Source organism: Colletotrichum gloeosporioides (assembly GCF_011800055.1).
Source record: "Colletotrichum gloeosporioides strain Lc1 chromosome Unknown consensus_118, whole genome shotgun sequence".
NCBI classification, from domain to species: domain Eukaryota; kingdom Fungi; phylum Ascomycota; class Sordariomycetes; order Glomerellales; family Glomerellaceae; genus Colletotrichum; species Colletotrichum gloeosporioides.
The window spans coordinates 69,051-81,859 of record NW_025544763.1 but is presented as its reverse complement, the minus strand read 5'-3'; the positions used below and the strand labels follow the sequence as shown (position 1 = coordinate 81,859).

The window sequence follows — 12,809 nt, the reverse complement described above, 5'->3', positions numbered from 1 at the left end:
TTGATACCCACTCTGCCGCCCTTGGACTTTGGTTCAGTCAGCATGGACACTGTCAGCTGTAGTGCGATAGGCTGCGAACAGATTGGCGTCGGCAAGGAGTCGTCTGGAGCTTTTTGGGCTCAGCGATGAGGTGGGGAGTATCAGGTGATACGAATCGACGTAGCGTTGTCAGCCATCAATCACTGCTTGAGCTGGCAGCCTTCCTGCCAACCCGCTTCCCCATGCCAAACGTGACTGGCTCGGTTGAGCTCGCCGAGCCTGCAGTAATCCTAACGCGTGCGGAAAATACGGGTCTTGGGCAGCAAAAGGCTCCGAATGATTGGCTTGTTGGCGAGATAGGCAGAGTGTGTCTCATTCCTTGCACTGACAGACCAATCATTGCGTGGAATCGGCCAAATATGCTGCATAAATCAATTCAACCAAAATGAACGATAAAAGGGGGGAAACCCTATTCCATCATGGTTAGTCAAATGAAGCGGCTGTCCCTCAAACGTTCCGGTTACCTTGCAAGCGACTCATGACCTTCTGATTGGGTCCTACCCGTCGTTTTTCAACATGTTTCCGTTCAATTCCGCGCTAAATCCGGCCTCCGTGGCGAAGCGCCAACGGCCAGAACTGCCGTCGCCACGCCACGAGGAGCGTGCCTGCATGGAGGTCCCTGAAGATGATGAAATGGCCGACGCGACGGAAGATTTGGATTTCCGCTTCCACGACATCGATACCGAGCCCGGCACGCGGGCGAGGAAAGCTCCCGTGCCAAGAGAGATGACCGGCAACGACGATGATTTTGAGCATGATGCCCGCGCACCGGTAAGCCTCCCCATGGAGAAAGAAAATGGTAAAAGATACATACGAACCTGTGTTAACTGTGGATGTTCCATGCAAAGTCTGCTCTGAGTTTTGATTCCGGAGGTGTTGAAGGGTGGTTCCCTTACGTTCGAGAACGACTGGGCCAGCTGGAAACTATTACCCTCAATTTCAGGAATCTTTCTGCCCAACGGCGCACGGCCAACGACCAAGCAAGCTTGCAGCACCTTTATGAGAGTCTTGTTATGCAAGTTCATTCCGAACAAGCAGAACTAGAGTATACTTTAGGACAGACCGATGGCACAAGGCACGACTTTCCCATGGGAGACGGCCTCGACTCGGGAGGTATCTTGACATGGCGAAAACATTGGCAGAGACGCAAGAGAATACGTGAGACAATCAAAGAGGCCTCTTTGACGCTCAGTGAGTGTTACAGAGGTTTGATGGAATCGTCTCTCACCGCAGGGGCTGATGTCACGGGGAACGGGACTGAGGAGGCGCGTCTGCTGGCGAGACTGGAGTCCGCTCGCCAGAAGCTGGAACAGTCAATTGATCCACAGGGAAGCAAAAGGGTCAATTACCCTCCACGCGTGCGGCGCGACAGGTTGGACAGGGGCGATAAGGCGGGGTCATCATCGATGCCTGATTGAGTACTGCGAAGAGATTCGAGCCTACCTAATCCAACTTCGTCCTTGTCCCGCATTCAATAAGAACAGACACAATGTCTAGTGAAAAACATGGTGAGAGGCTTTGACCGCATCTTTTGGGCCATCAAGTCAACAGGGTTATTGTTGATGATATCAATAATGGAATGAAAATGATAGCCAAGCTTCCTGACAGACAGGCACATGGAGATCACTCAGCAAGAAGAGCCGGCCAAATGCGAGTTTTAATTTCTCAAGGGATAACTCACAGCAGTCAGAAGTTCAAACACTGCAAAGGGTTCATTTGTAATAAAATAGCAAACTGCCAAATGAAGTCGCCATTCAATGCAACGTCAAAAGCGAGCGCTAGTTAGGCCTTGTACTCATAGGATGAAGTACACGATCGGCTCTCACACAGTTGCACCAGTAACCTGCACCGTGGGCATTTCTGCCAGTAACCCAAACAACCTTCTTTTCCATAGACGTCCCAAACCAACGCAAACCTGCTGGATCCACAGCTTTCCGTCGACCTCAAAAACGTACGAAGACGAAGATCTTGCCGTGTCTCCCTTCATTTGCATGATGTCAGTCAACATGCGATCAGCTGTCTGCTCATCCGCGGCGATCAGATGCATCACGGGCTTCTCCTGGTACATCGTCTTCACCATCTTCTGCACAACTGCGCGACTGAAGAATCCCGATCCCACGATCACCATGAGAACCATCTGTGCCATTGGCATAGCCAATAAAGTCACCGCGGCGAATACCGACGTGGCGAATACGTAGCAAGTGAGGCCACCTGCGCGGAAGAAGAGTCGGAGACCGGACAACCAGTACGGTGGGCGCTTGTCGTCTTGAGAGACGGAGATAACAACTAACATCTGCCGACTTGGTCGAGACGAGCCGTAGTTGTGCCCGTCTACCGCGTTCCACTTTGGTTCAGCAGTCTTGATACTCTCCTTCATCATTTTGTCTTTGAAGCCATCGAGAAGAAAGTTTCCCTCCTCGGGGGCCGCTGTGTCGCTTCCGTTGAGCGTCACATTTTGCCGAGTGATGTATACCTTCCAGTGCTCGTGGAAGGGAATATTGATATATCCATCCACGATGGCAACGAATGTTACTATTCCAATGCGTTAGCAGTGCTCGGCAACGGTGTCCAAGTTGACATACCGACGAGGTACCAAATGTGAGCCCACGAAGTGAGAGTGCACCAGTTGGCATACACTGCACCTTGCTCAATGACGGCCAAGGAAGCCTGCGAAGCCCCTACGAATACTGCCAGGACAAGGCATCCAACGATGAAGAACCATTTCGCGGAGAGTCCTGCGTACCCCAGCGATCCGTGTTGCTCCTGATCCATCGCATATCGGATACGCTGCTGGACCTCATTCGCAGTCTGTTCGTAAGTCGCTCCTTCGTCTTCATCTCCCTTTTCCGTCGCCCGCGGGACACGCATCGCCGTGCATCCCTGGGCTTTAGAGACCTTGAGATAATCCTCTGTCTCAGAAGGCACCATGGTTGCGCCAAAGGTCAGACACTGTGCCAGAAAGCCAGCTATCGGAGACATTCTCAGCAGCGCCCACAATTCTGCCGTAGGGCTCCCGAAGAGAGCGCCAGCAGTGGGAAGGAGTGTCAACACGCCCGCCGAGGCGCCATACTCGGTCTGTTGAAGGGCAGACAGGTCATCAAGGACCGCGATGAGATTGCTCCGACAGACGGCATAGGTATCAGTGTTGCGAATGCATTGGCCACGGCGGAGCCAGACGTCGCTTGAGAAAAGGCCGCCTGGGTGCTGAATTGTTGGGTCTTTGAAGTTGTCAGAGAGGCATGGCGAGGTATAATTGTCGTCCTGGGCTAATGCGCTCGTTATAATCCATGTCAGGATTAGGAAAATGGATGTGCGGATATGCTGGAATGGGGTTGTGAATCTGGCCCATGTCAGCGAGTCCATTTTGGCATGTAAGCGGTGATGCTTCAACCATTTCCGTTGATAACTGTCAGCAGCAGCGACAATGATGACTACTTGTAGTCTTCATGTGTGATGGGGGATACGTAATCTGGCAACCACCGAAAAACCGCTCGTTGGTCTCGTCAGCCTGCTAAATGTAGGCAGTCGTAAAATCTTTTGTTCAGCTGCCCCACAAGGCTGCGACGTCAACCAAGTCCATGTCAGCAGATACCGGGATAGACGCAGTGAGACCCTTTTCTGGGTGCGGAAGAGAGAAATTGACGTATCACGAGGGCTGGTTGACGCAGGTCCAGAAGGCTGTGGGATTGAAGGCCCGTCGGTGCAGGGATCTGCCACGGGTGCCTAGCGTGCGAGATGTGTGACAACCGCCAATGGCGTGATCTTATCTTGAATTGTTCACTGCAATTCTTGAGAATCTGTAAAAGATAGGTGAATTTGAACCAAAGTACTTCCGCTTGGATTCTGCCATTGGACGGGGTTCCGGCCCCATGACCAAAGGCAGCAATTTGCTTGGCTCGCCAACCTGAATGCTGCAGCATCACGACCAACAAGGGTACAAAAGTTCCAACGAAAATGCGACACCAGTCAAGTGCTCTACCCACAGCAGCATCTCAACGATCTGAAAGTGTTTTTCTATAGTAAAAGTATTGAAACTAGAGAGATCATATCTAGTGCATATAAGACTCGATTATTCGCAAGCATCATTCTCAGTTCGAATGAATTGCTCATCCGCCAACGTCGCAAGCGTTTCAATCTCCTCGTTGCTTTTCAAATCCAGCAACTGTCCAAAGCACCAGCCTAGAGTGGTCTTCAGTGCTCGCAAAAGTTCCACGTCACATCCTTCAATCTCTCCTCCTCTCCCTCCTTGAGCCAAGTCCTCTCCTTCATCACCTTCAACCTCGCCTCCTTTGCCTCCGCCAGCCCCATTGGCCACTCCACCTCATCGGCAACTAACTCGCCAAGCTCAGCTGGTAAGACTCCCTTCCCGCCGTCCAAACCCGTCGTCCCGAGCCACCAATGTTTCTGCTGTGGTGGCACGTTTGAGGTACTCACAATCTCGATCGCGGGGTCCACCAGAAACAACGCCAAGATTTTCCGATGCCCCTCCTTCGTCGGATCTGCCAACCTAAATGGCGAAACGTGATGCTGCAACAAATTCGGGAAAAACAGTGCCCGTCCCGTCTTCGTCACCACCGAACCAATGTCCTGGAAAATGCTTTGGTTCTGCTGGACGGCAAATGTGCGCTCGATGCTACGGTGGTCATATTGTTCATACGAAAGTGCACCCTCGTCGAGCTCATCGCCATTGGCGGACGTGCGGAAGTCGAGGGTGCACTCGGTGATGTTGTCAGAGTCGTAGTAGAACAATGCGGTGCTGACAATATGCTCGTTGAGCTGGCCCTCTGTATGCCATGACCCACCCGCGTACGAGGGCTTGTCGGGGGTGAGGTGGATGTTTGCGAGCTTGACGATAACTTGGACCTGGGACTTGTTGTTGAAGAAGCCATGCGTCTTGACGTGGGAGCTGTCAATGCGGACGTGCTTTTCCGCCAGAGGGTCGGCGTCGGGGAGTTTGAGGGCATGGGTCGCAAAGAACCAAGCGTCATCCAGCTTCTTCCGCTCAGAGTCTTTGTACTCGTCGTCGTACTGCTCTTCGTCATCTGGATCTCTAGGCTCTTCGCCCTCGCCCACGGGACGTTTCCATGGCTCACATGAACAATTCATGTCGTCCAACTGGCATAGTTCAGGGCATGGACAATCCCCAAACCCGGCCTCGTCTGTACGAAGACGCTGCACCGAGAATTCTTTCTCCCAGTTGTAGATGATGTCCCACGCCGGCAGGGACTTTTCGATGAATCTTTCAATGACGGCGTACAGATCGCTGTGTTCCTTTGGGTGCAGGTTGTTGATGTAGCTTGCAATCTTGGCTTTTCCAGTCGTTGAATCGATTTTGACATCACAGGGAAGCCACTGGAACAAGTTCGAAAGAATGGTGATGCTCTCCTCGCAGAAACTGCCTGCTTTGATGAGCATCTCCGTCTCCTTTTGCTTCCGCTTCGGTAGAATCGTTCCCGTGCCGCAATGCTCGAGAGCGTCATCCAGGCCGATGACGCGATCTCGGAGGACCCTAGAGCGGCCGTACATCAATGGCCAAAGAGAAGGATGCACAAGATCCAAAACTTGTTCGTTGCTGTTGGGGTGCCAGTCTTTGTCTTCTGCAGGAACTTCTTCCAGCGGTTTGACGCCTTTCCGAAGAGACGCAGCCATATCGAATGTCATGATGGCGTCGGATTTGATGACGGCGATGGAGTAGTCAAGTACGGGCATCAAGCCGGTCTGTTCGTATAAAACTGCCTTCTTTTTCAATTCGCTGATGCACTTGAACTTTGTCAACAATGCGTCCGCACAAATGATCGGTAGCGTGACTTACGGCGTCGGCCATCGCGGGAGTGAAATCGGCGTGCTTCAGATACAGCGTCCAGTCCATACGCAAGGCCTCTTTCTTCCACTTTCCGGCAACCTCGTCGTCTTGTACCTTGCGCCACCACTCCGGCTTGTCGGATAGCGCGTTGATAAACTTCATCATGCAGCACTCGCGGATGAGCAGCGTGGCGGCGCGCCATCCTCCGCCCCACCGGTCATCCATATACAGCAACGGGAACCGGTTTTCGGCGTCGGGCATGTGACCAAGGGGAAGACCAAAGCCGGGCTTGCGTATGATCCAGTCCTTTCTCAAAGTCAGAGTTTAGGAGAGATAGAGACTTTATTGATAACTCACTAGCTCATCTTCCTTGGCCTTGTTTTCCAAAGGATTGCTTCCTTGGTCGGATTCAAGGGTGTTGGATCGTGGAACGAGTTCGTGCGACATGGTAGTGCAGTAAGCGCTGTGCTGTGGAAGAAAATAATTAACTACGCTATGAGTTGTGTTGTCTGTTGGAGGCTGAAGACAGATTAAATACATACTCGCCGCTCATATTTTCGCTGAAGTCCCATGGTGTTACAAGTTCATGATAGGCAGCAAGGTGGGGCATTTACGGAGCTTGGCAGACCCTAGGTGCCTTAGAGTCTTGCTGTACCCAGAAAATGTGTGTTGACAAGTCTGAGAAACCCCGTTCTTTTGTATATGTTCACGCAGTCTGCACACACACTAGTTTGGCCGATTTGGTTTGGCGTTCGGGGCTGAACCTTTAGCGTCAAAGCCAAATCCCCCGACGTACCGACGACGTTGATTTAGGCGTCATAGTCAGGGTGGCAGCATTTTCGTGTGAAATGGATTGAAACCTCGCCATAATCAGTAACAGTTTTCTTGCGCAGCATGTGTCGATGGTGTGAAATCATCCAGCGCCGGGTTGATCAACATACAACAACGCAAATTCTTTCTCGGTTCTTGTACATATACTGAAGTCTGACGGGCAAGCGCAAGCAATTGCGCTTTCTTGGATCGATTAAAACGCATTCCAAAAACTTCTCAATGCGCGAGGTTGTCCCTAGGCATCATCTGCGGCAGTTTCAGCTGCCTGTCCAAGTTGTCGATCGCACGCATGTCCACTTCAGGTCCAAATGATAGAAGACCAAAGTCGCAAGGCCAAACAGTCGCAATATTATTCATAGGTCAATTAGTGATTTATAGTCAAGCTCATGTAGTGATAATTCGTTGGGGGGCGTGTACTGCGTCAATGTCGGTCTGACTGAGTAACAGAAGAAAATGGGATTTGTGTAATGGCTTTAGGGCTATTCTATCACCAGAGACAAGAGTGATTACGGGAGGAATATCGACAGTCATTTTGGACGTCTCTCGTGGCCTCCCTATCATCCTTTGCGAAACCCCCTCCCAAATCCTTGCAATCGTCGCTCCAACATTCGTTACCTGGAAAGCACCCAGTAACGAAACAGCTAGACACCGACAGGTACCGCAATCTCTGACGTATTCCAGCAACAATATGCCACAATGCTCCTAATCAAGAAGCAAGATGAGCATTAGGGGTAGGATTCAAGCAGAGCCATCCGCCGTTCGGGATCTATGGTGTTGAATATTGTCACTCACAATTTAACATTGGCAGCCGGCAGGGCGTGGAATGATTCCGCAACAGTTTGGAGACGGCGCCCCGCCACCACCTCTCTGAGGGAGTGCCTCTCGGGGCTGGACATCGTTCTGGTTCCGGCTGGGCAGTGCGAGCGCCGTGGAGGCGAAAATGATGGCAAAAACAGTCTTGGGGTTCATTTTGAGTTTCTCTAAGTGTAATTAAAGAGCTTTTAACCTGATTGAATGGGATGAGAAATCGATTGGAATGAACGCTCATGTCGCAACTCAGGCAGCGTGTTTATATACTTCACATATATGTCTCACTTGTCGACGCAAATTGTCCAAACCAGCATTCCCCCGCCAAACAAAAAGTCATGAACTGTACAACATCACCGAGATCGCCTTCCAGCTTCCGCGGGGACCGGGCAATACGTCCCCGAAACTCCGAGATCTTGACGTTGCCGGAGTTGACCACCCCAACGCATGCGCGGAATCCGTGGAGCGTTCGGTAAGAGTGGAGTTTTCATCGGACAGTCGGGTCTCCTATTAAAATCCTATCCCGATGGCAGCAGGAAATGCGAAAACGAAGATTTGAAAGCACTTATTCATGACTCTTGGATCACTACAAATGGGTCATAGCCTAGTAAGCCAGGTGCGTGTGTTTTGTGATGTACGTCACCAATCAACGTGACACCTTCATCATTGGACTCGTGCTATTTGCAACCACGCGTGAGCGTTTTCTACGGGGCTGATAGTGTTGTTGCAGTAAACGGACATCCGTGACTGATGTCGCAATTAGTGCAACTAATATCGTGTTCGAGCCTCCGCCGAGCCTTTGAGAAGGGCCTGTAATCATCCACGGGTCCCACGGAGTTTGCGGACTCGGAGTCGACGATCGCTCCGGAGAACACGTCATTTTCGACGAGACGTTTAGACATGGAGATCCTGATGTGTTTGCGAAATGTCCTACATCAAGTTTTTACAACGGCTAGAAATGACAGTATATGAGCGTTTGCTTACATTGGCCGCGAAAAGTCTTGGACGATGCGTATCATATCAGTTGTCCTTTGTTGCACGCGGATTCAAAAGTTGCCGGGCTCTTCTAAGCATTACACGACACTAGCTGTCAGGGAAGAAGTAATGAACGGGTTTGGAACGGCCGCGGGCAGTTGTCATCACACCATTGACACTTTCTATCAGTGATTGTTGAAAGAACATGCCGAACAGAGACTTGCACTCCAAACTAAACCAATGGGGCGGGTAGAGAACCCTCACAATCATTTGCAACACCCCATTAGTATTACAAACACCTACACCAAAGGTCCATCGCCTTTTGGCATCCCTCGTCTCAGAGACTTTGGCACCTGTGGTCTGCAAATGGTAATGTGAAGTCCATGTAGGTCGTCAATGACCTTGGACAGCTATTTGACCAGCAGAGCAGTGTCGAGCGCGAATTGCAGAAGTCTCTGGAATTTTGGGTAAAGATCGCGGAGGCTCAATCATCCCGCCAGCTTTAAGCCCAGGTCCATGGAATCGTATCCTGCCTAGTCAGCTTTGACTAGCAAGGGGTACAACCGGAATTCTACAATATCCAATCTTGAGTTATCAATAAATGTTTGTCTCTTCTTCCCCCCAATTCGAGAAAGTATGTGTTTGTTACAACGCCTGGCCCAATATTTTATTACTCTGGTATTTTTTAAGGTGCGAAGAAAACGCTCTGAGGCCATGCATGTATTGAAGGAGTCTGACACAACTTTGAACGGTACCGCGTCGACTGCAATATGGGATAGCAAGGAAGCTTTCTGTTACTCCGACTTTTGATTAATTTCGGGTATTTCGGATGCGCTGTATCAGGGTACGCCTAGGAACAACGGTCAGTCAATCATGCCGTCGGCTCAGCGTGGCGGGTGGGAGTTGTGGAAAATCATTTTTACCGATCGAAATCATAAAAGCACACTCACGACGCACAAATGTAGATGCTTGTGCGTTGAAATCCTTTGTGCGGACGCGCAGTGAGCATGGTGAGACACGAACGATATTAATCTCCGATAATCAGCTACCAATGAAACCACTAACATCTTCCAAAAGAAGCAGGTCTCTGCGCCTCAGGATACCCGTTTGGTGGGATTGGCGCCTCCAAAAAGGAAACTAACTGGGGGTGTCCTGATGCGTGATGGGGCCGAGGAGAGGGCGAAAGAAGACAACGGCTGTATTTGCAGGTAGTCGGGTGGCCACTGGTCCCATGGCGGACCGTTACGGTCCCCAATCACGCGTTTGATGTTGATCCGTGGATATTTCACTCGTTATTGACTTGAGGTGTCTAAAATCATCCGAAAAAACGCATCTTGGATGGGCACGTCCCGTATCCCTTGTCTTATCTCTCCTCCCATCGACCTTCACGCGTCACACACGGACCGGCATTCCCCACCCGACACAAAGCCCCATTGCCTGGAGGGTCAACCTAGAATGCTTATCGAAATCAAGTGGCTTCTGTCACACAGTTAGCAAGCAAGTCACCGGCGAGGAAGCGAGGAAGCGAGGAAGCGAGGAAGCGAGGAAGAGGGAAGGAGTAAGTGGTGAGTATAGGTAGAGCGCACTCTCACGAATCGCCTTCCTCGCGGCGCGTGCGTGAGCCGCACGCGCCTGCAGCGCCGCCTTGAGCTTCTCCTTCTTGGCCTGCTTCTTGGCTCGGCCAGCCGTCATGTTGGCCACCCGGCTCTGCGTCAAACGGCTAGGTTCGGCGGTCTTTGTGGGCGTCTTGGCCATACTTGCTGTGATCTGGTATGCTTGAGGAGGGGATGTGAAGCGTGTGAGTGGTTGAGTGGGTTGGTGGATTGAATTCAGTGAGCGTGAGTTGTCGTTAGGATGTTTGATGCGATGAAACGCGGACGCGCGAACGCGCTGATAACACCGATAAGGGATTATGTCATGCTTATGTGGGTCATTTTTTAAGATTGCGGCAATGGAAGTGGGTGCACGTGAGGGGCTGTAGAGTTTGGGAATGAGGGGTCAGGGGTCGCTTCCTCATGCTGTTGAAACACAATTATGGCTGATCATACATGATCTTGCACTTAACAGCTTGTTATTCTAATAGAGGAACTGGGTCATGCTTTCCGTGGCCTTCTAATAGGTAGGTGCGAAAGTCTGAAATCTCCAGACACATTCCTCAGTGTGTAGCAACGAAGCATAGCCTAGCAAGTTGAACAAACCCTTTGTTGGAGACTATCACATCAACATGCAGCACCATAACCCAGGGAAACATGACGCGAGAAGCCCAAACTCAGATCGCCTCTTCTCGACGTCAGGATACTTTTCAAGGAAAGTAGGTGTTTAGGACAAATCGCTTTCAAAGGGGACGTTTAGACGACGTATATTTTAATCATTTTCTTCCCTCAAATCAACGCAGTGTTCAAGGGCATATGCCAATACTACCACAGATTCCAACCTAAGTAAAGTAGATTGAATTGCCAGCTATGGACGTGAGCTGCATGTCGGAGTTAAGCATTATAACCGTCGCGAGAACTGAAATAGGAACTTTCCTTGACATTTGAAGCGTCAGATGCTGAGGCTGTTGTTAGGCTTGATGACTGGGCGTAAGGCCTGTGGACGGTTTTTCATATTTAGCCTAGTCCTAGGCTCTCCCAGAGCTGCATCCAGCTACCCGTTACGTTAATCACAACCTCGAAGGCAATTGCAGACGCGATCCTGACGATCCTATCCACAGAAGCCGATGCATGTTCAACACTGTCACCTTGAAGTTAGTTGAATCCTAAAATAAATGCTTACTGGATCCTACACAAGAAGCACGCTTCATAAACCATTAGCACAGTCTAACCCGAATCTCATGCACTGGCAAGGGATGTACTTACGCCGTACAGGTTGTTTCCCGCATCGTTTTTGACAGAACACTGAATACCCTCTCCTCCGCAGGAGCGGCGCACAGGGAAGCCCTGCTTAAGTGATGAATCTTCCTGTACATTAAGAAGTGGAATGCACTTTCGAGTGGTAAGACCATGTAATTAGAGAAGTCGGAAGAAACACCTACGCAGTACACAAACTATTCCGAGGTGAAGTGGTTAGCAGCCCTTACTCAATGATGTTTGGGATATAAGCTCACATTGCTGCATTGAAGTGCTGAATCGCTAGTACTATAGTTGCAGTACTTCACATTCTGGCTCTGAGCGAAAGTAGCCACGCTAGATAGCAGGAAGGCTACGGAATGAATCTTCATATTGACTTGGCGCGCGTTTAGGTTGGGAAATGATTAGTATCGAAGTTGGTGGCCGATGATCCTCATAATCATTTTCGGAATGGGCAGAGGGTATAAATACTCAATCGTAATTGAGGCTTATAGAACATCGTCTTCACTAGAGCCTGAGCATAGACCTGCTTCATCCGAAAGATCCGGTAGTCAGCCGTTCAATGTGGGCCGCTGCTCAGCGAAATGTACGGATTGGGTAAGAAAACCCCGGGATTCGGAGGGTTGCCATGGACCCTCTGCTAGCAGAACCATGCCAGAAGCCTTTGCCCAGAAGTACCTGGCAAGGATTACTGAATTTTCATAGCAAACTCGATTGAATCTTTGGTCGGGTTTTGTGTTGATAGAGTGGTGAGCTGGAGACCGCAGTCTGGAGCCTTCGGCCCGCAATCACCAAATGCGGTAATTGACTGGCCGAGTGAACTCCTTTGAACATTACTTCAATTTGAAGAACAAAGTTTCAACCTCCGCCGAGACGAAAACTAAATTATATCGTATTGCATGGCGGCAAGTCCAACGTAACTGTGCCGCCCGTTGACTTACATTGTGTGCCTCGGAGTGTTCCAACTTTCAAATCTGACGTATTTTGGTGTGTCTCGAATTTACTTCCCGACATAGATCTGCCCAAAGTGAATTTTAGTGACGTCCTTGCACTGCGACTATGCGCGTGAGAAGAGACCAGGCCTCTCTGACTCTCTGAGTCGCACTATGCCAAAGTTGACCGTACAGAGCCAATGGTTTGGATACATAAATATCTGTCTTCAACCGTGAACAAACGGCAGCAATAAGTTTGAAGCTATATTATTGATGAACGGTGAATTACATGATCTGACATTGTAATCATAGTGGCCATGTAATGGAAGCAAATGTTCGCCTTCGGCCAGTCACTTTTGTGGTTGATTGCGTTAGTTACTCATCCCGCCAGGTGCAGCCCCTCAGCTTAACCACAGCAGTGCCAGTGATGTATTATAATGACATGTTAATCATTTGTTTCACGGCGTTGCTAATTAAGCATTTATTTATATTGCACATACGCTATTCTTTTTTTACACGCTGTCTATATAACTACAACCACGTCAAACTTCTGCAAAGCCACTCTTGATTGTC

The 12,809-nt window shown here is 50.1% G+C and overlaps 3 protein-coding genes across 3 annotated transcripts; 1 reads left to right on the top strand and 2 right to left on the bottom strand.

The window, feature by feature from the left end:
- Nucleotides 1–555: 555 nt before the first annotated feature.
- On the top strand, nucleotides 556–1,457 carry GCG54_00015676 (uncharacterized protein; the record flags this gene model as incomplete). Its single annotated transcript, XM_045415452.1, has 2 exons — nucleotides 556–810; nucleotides 888–1,457. The coding sequence occupies 2 exons, from the start codon at nucleotides 556–558 to the stop codon at nucleotides 1,455–1,457; spliced, it is 825 nt and encodes a 274-aa protein (XP_045256196.1).
- A 404-nt stretch (nucleotides 1,458–1,861) lies between these two features.
- On the bottom strand, nucleotides 1,862–3,402 carry GCG54_00015675 (uncharacterized protein; the record flags this gene model as incomplete). Its single annotated transcript, XM_045415451.1, has 2 exons — nucleotides 1,862–2,571; nucleotides 2,622–3,402. The coding sequence occupies 2 exons, from the start codon at nucleotides 3,400–3,402 to the stop codon at nucleotides 1,862–1,864; spliced, it is 1,491 nt and encodes a 496-aa protein (XP_045256195.1).
- Nucleotides 3,403–4,230: 828 nt separating this feature from the next.
- Nucleotides 4,231–6,289, bottom strand: GCG54_00015674 (uncharacterized protein; the record flags this gene model as incomplete). The annotated part of the gene is made up of 3 exons (XM_045415450.1): nucleotides 4,231–5,799; nucleotides 5,852–6,148; nucleotides 6,200–6,289. 3 exons carry the CDS (start codon nucleotides 6,287–6,289, stop codon nucleotides 4,231–4,233), a joined length of 1,956 nt encoding a protein of 651 aa, XP_045256194.1.
- Between the last annotated feature and the right edge of the window lie 6,520 nt (nucleotides 6,290–12,809).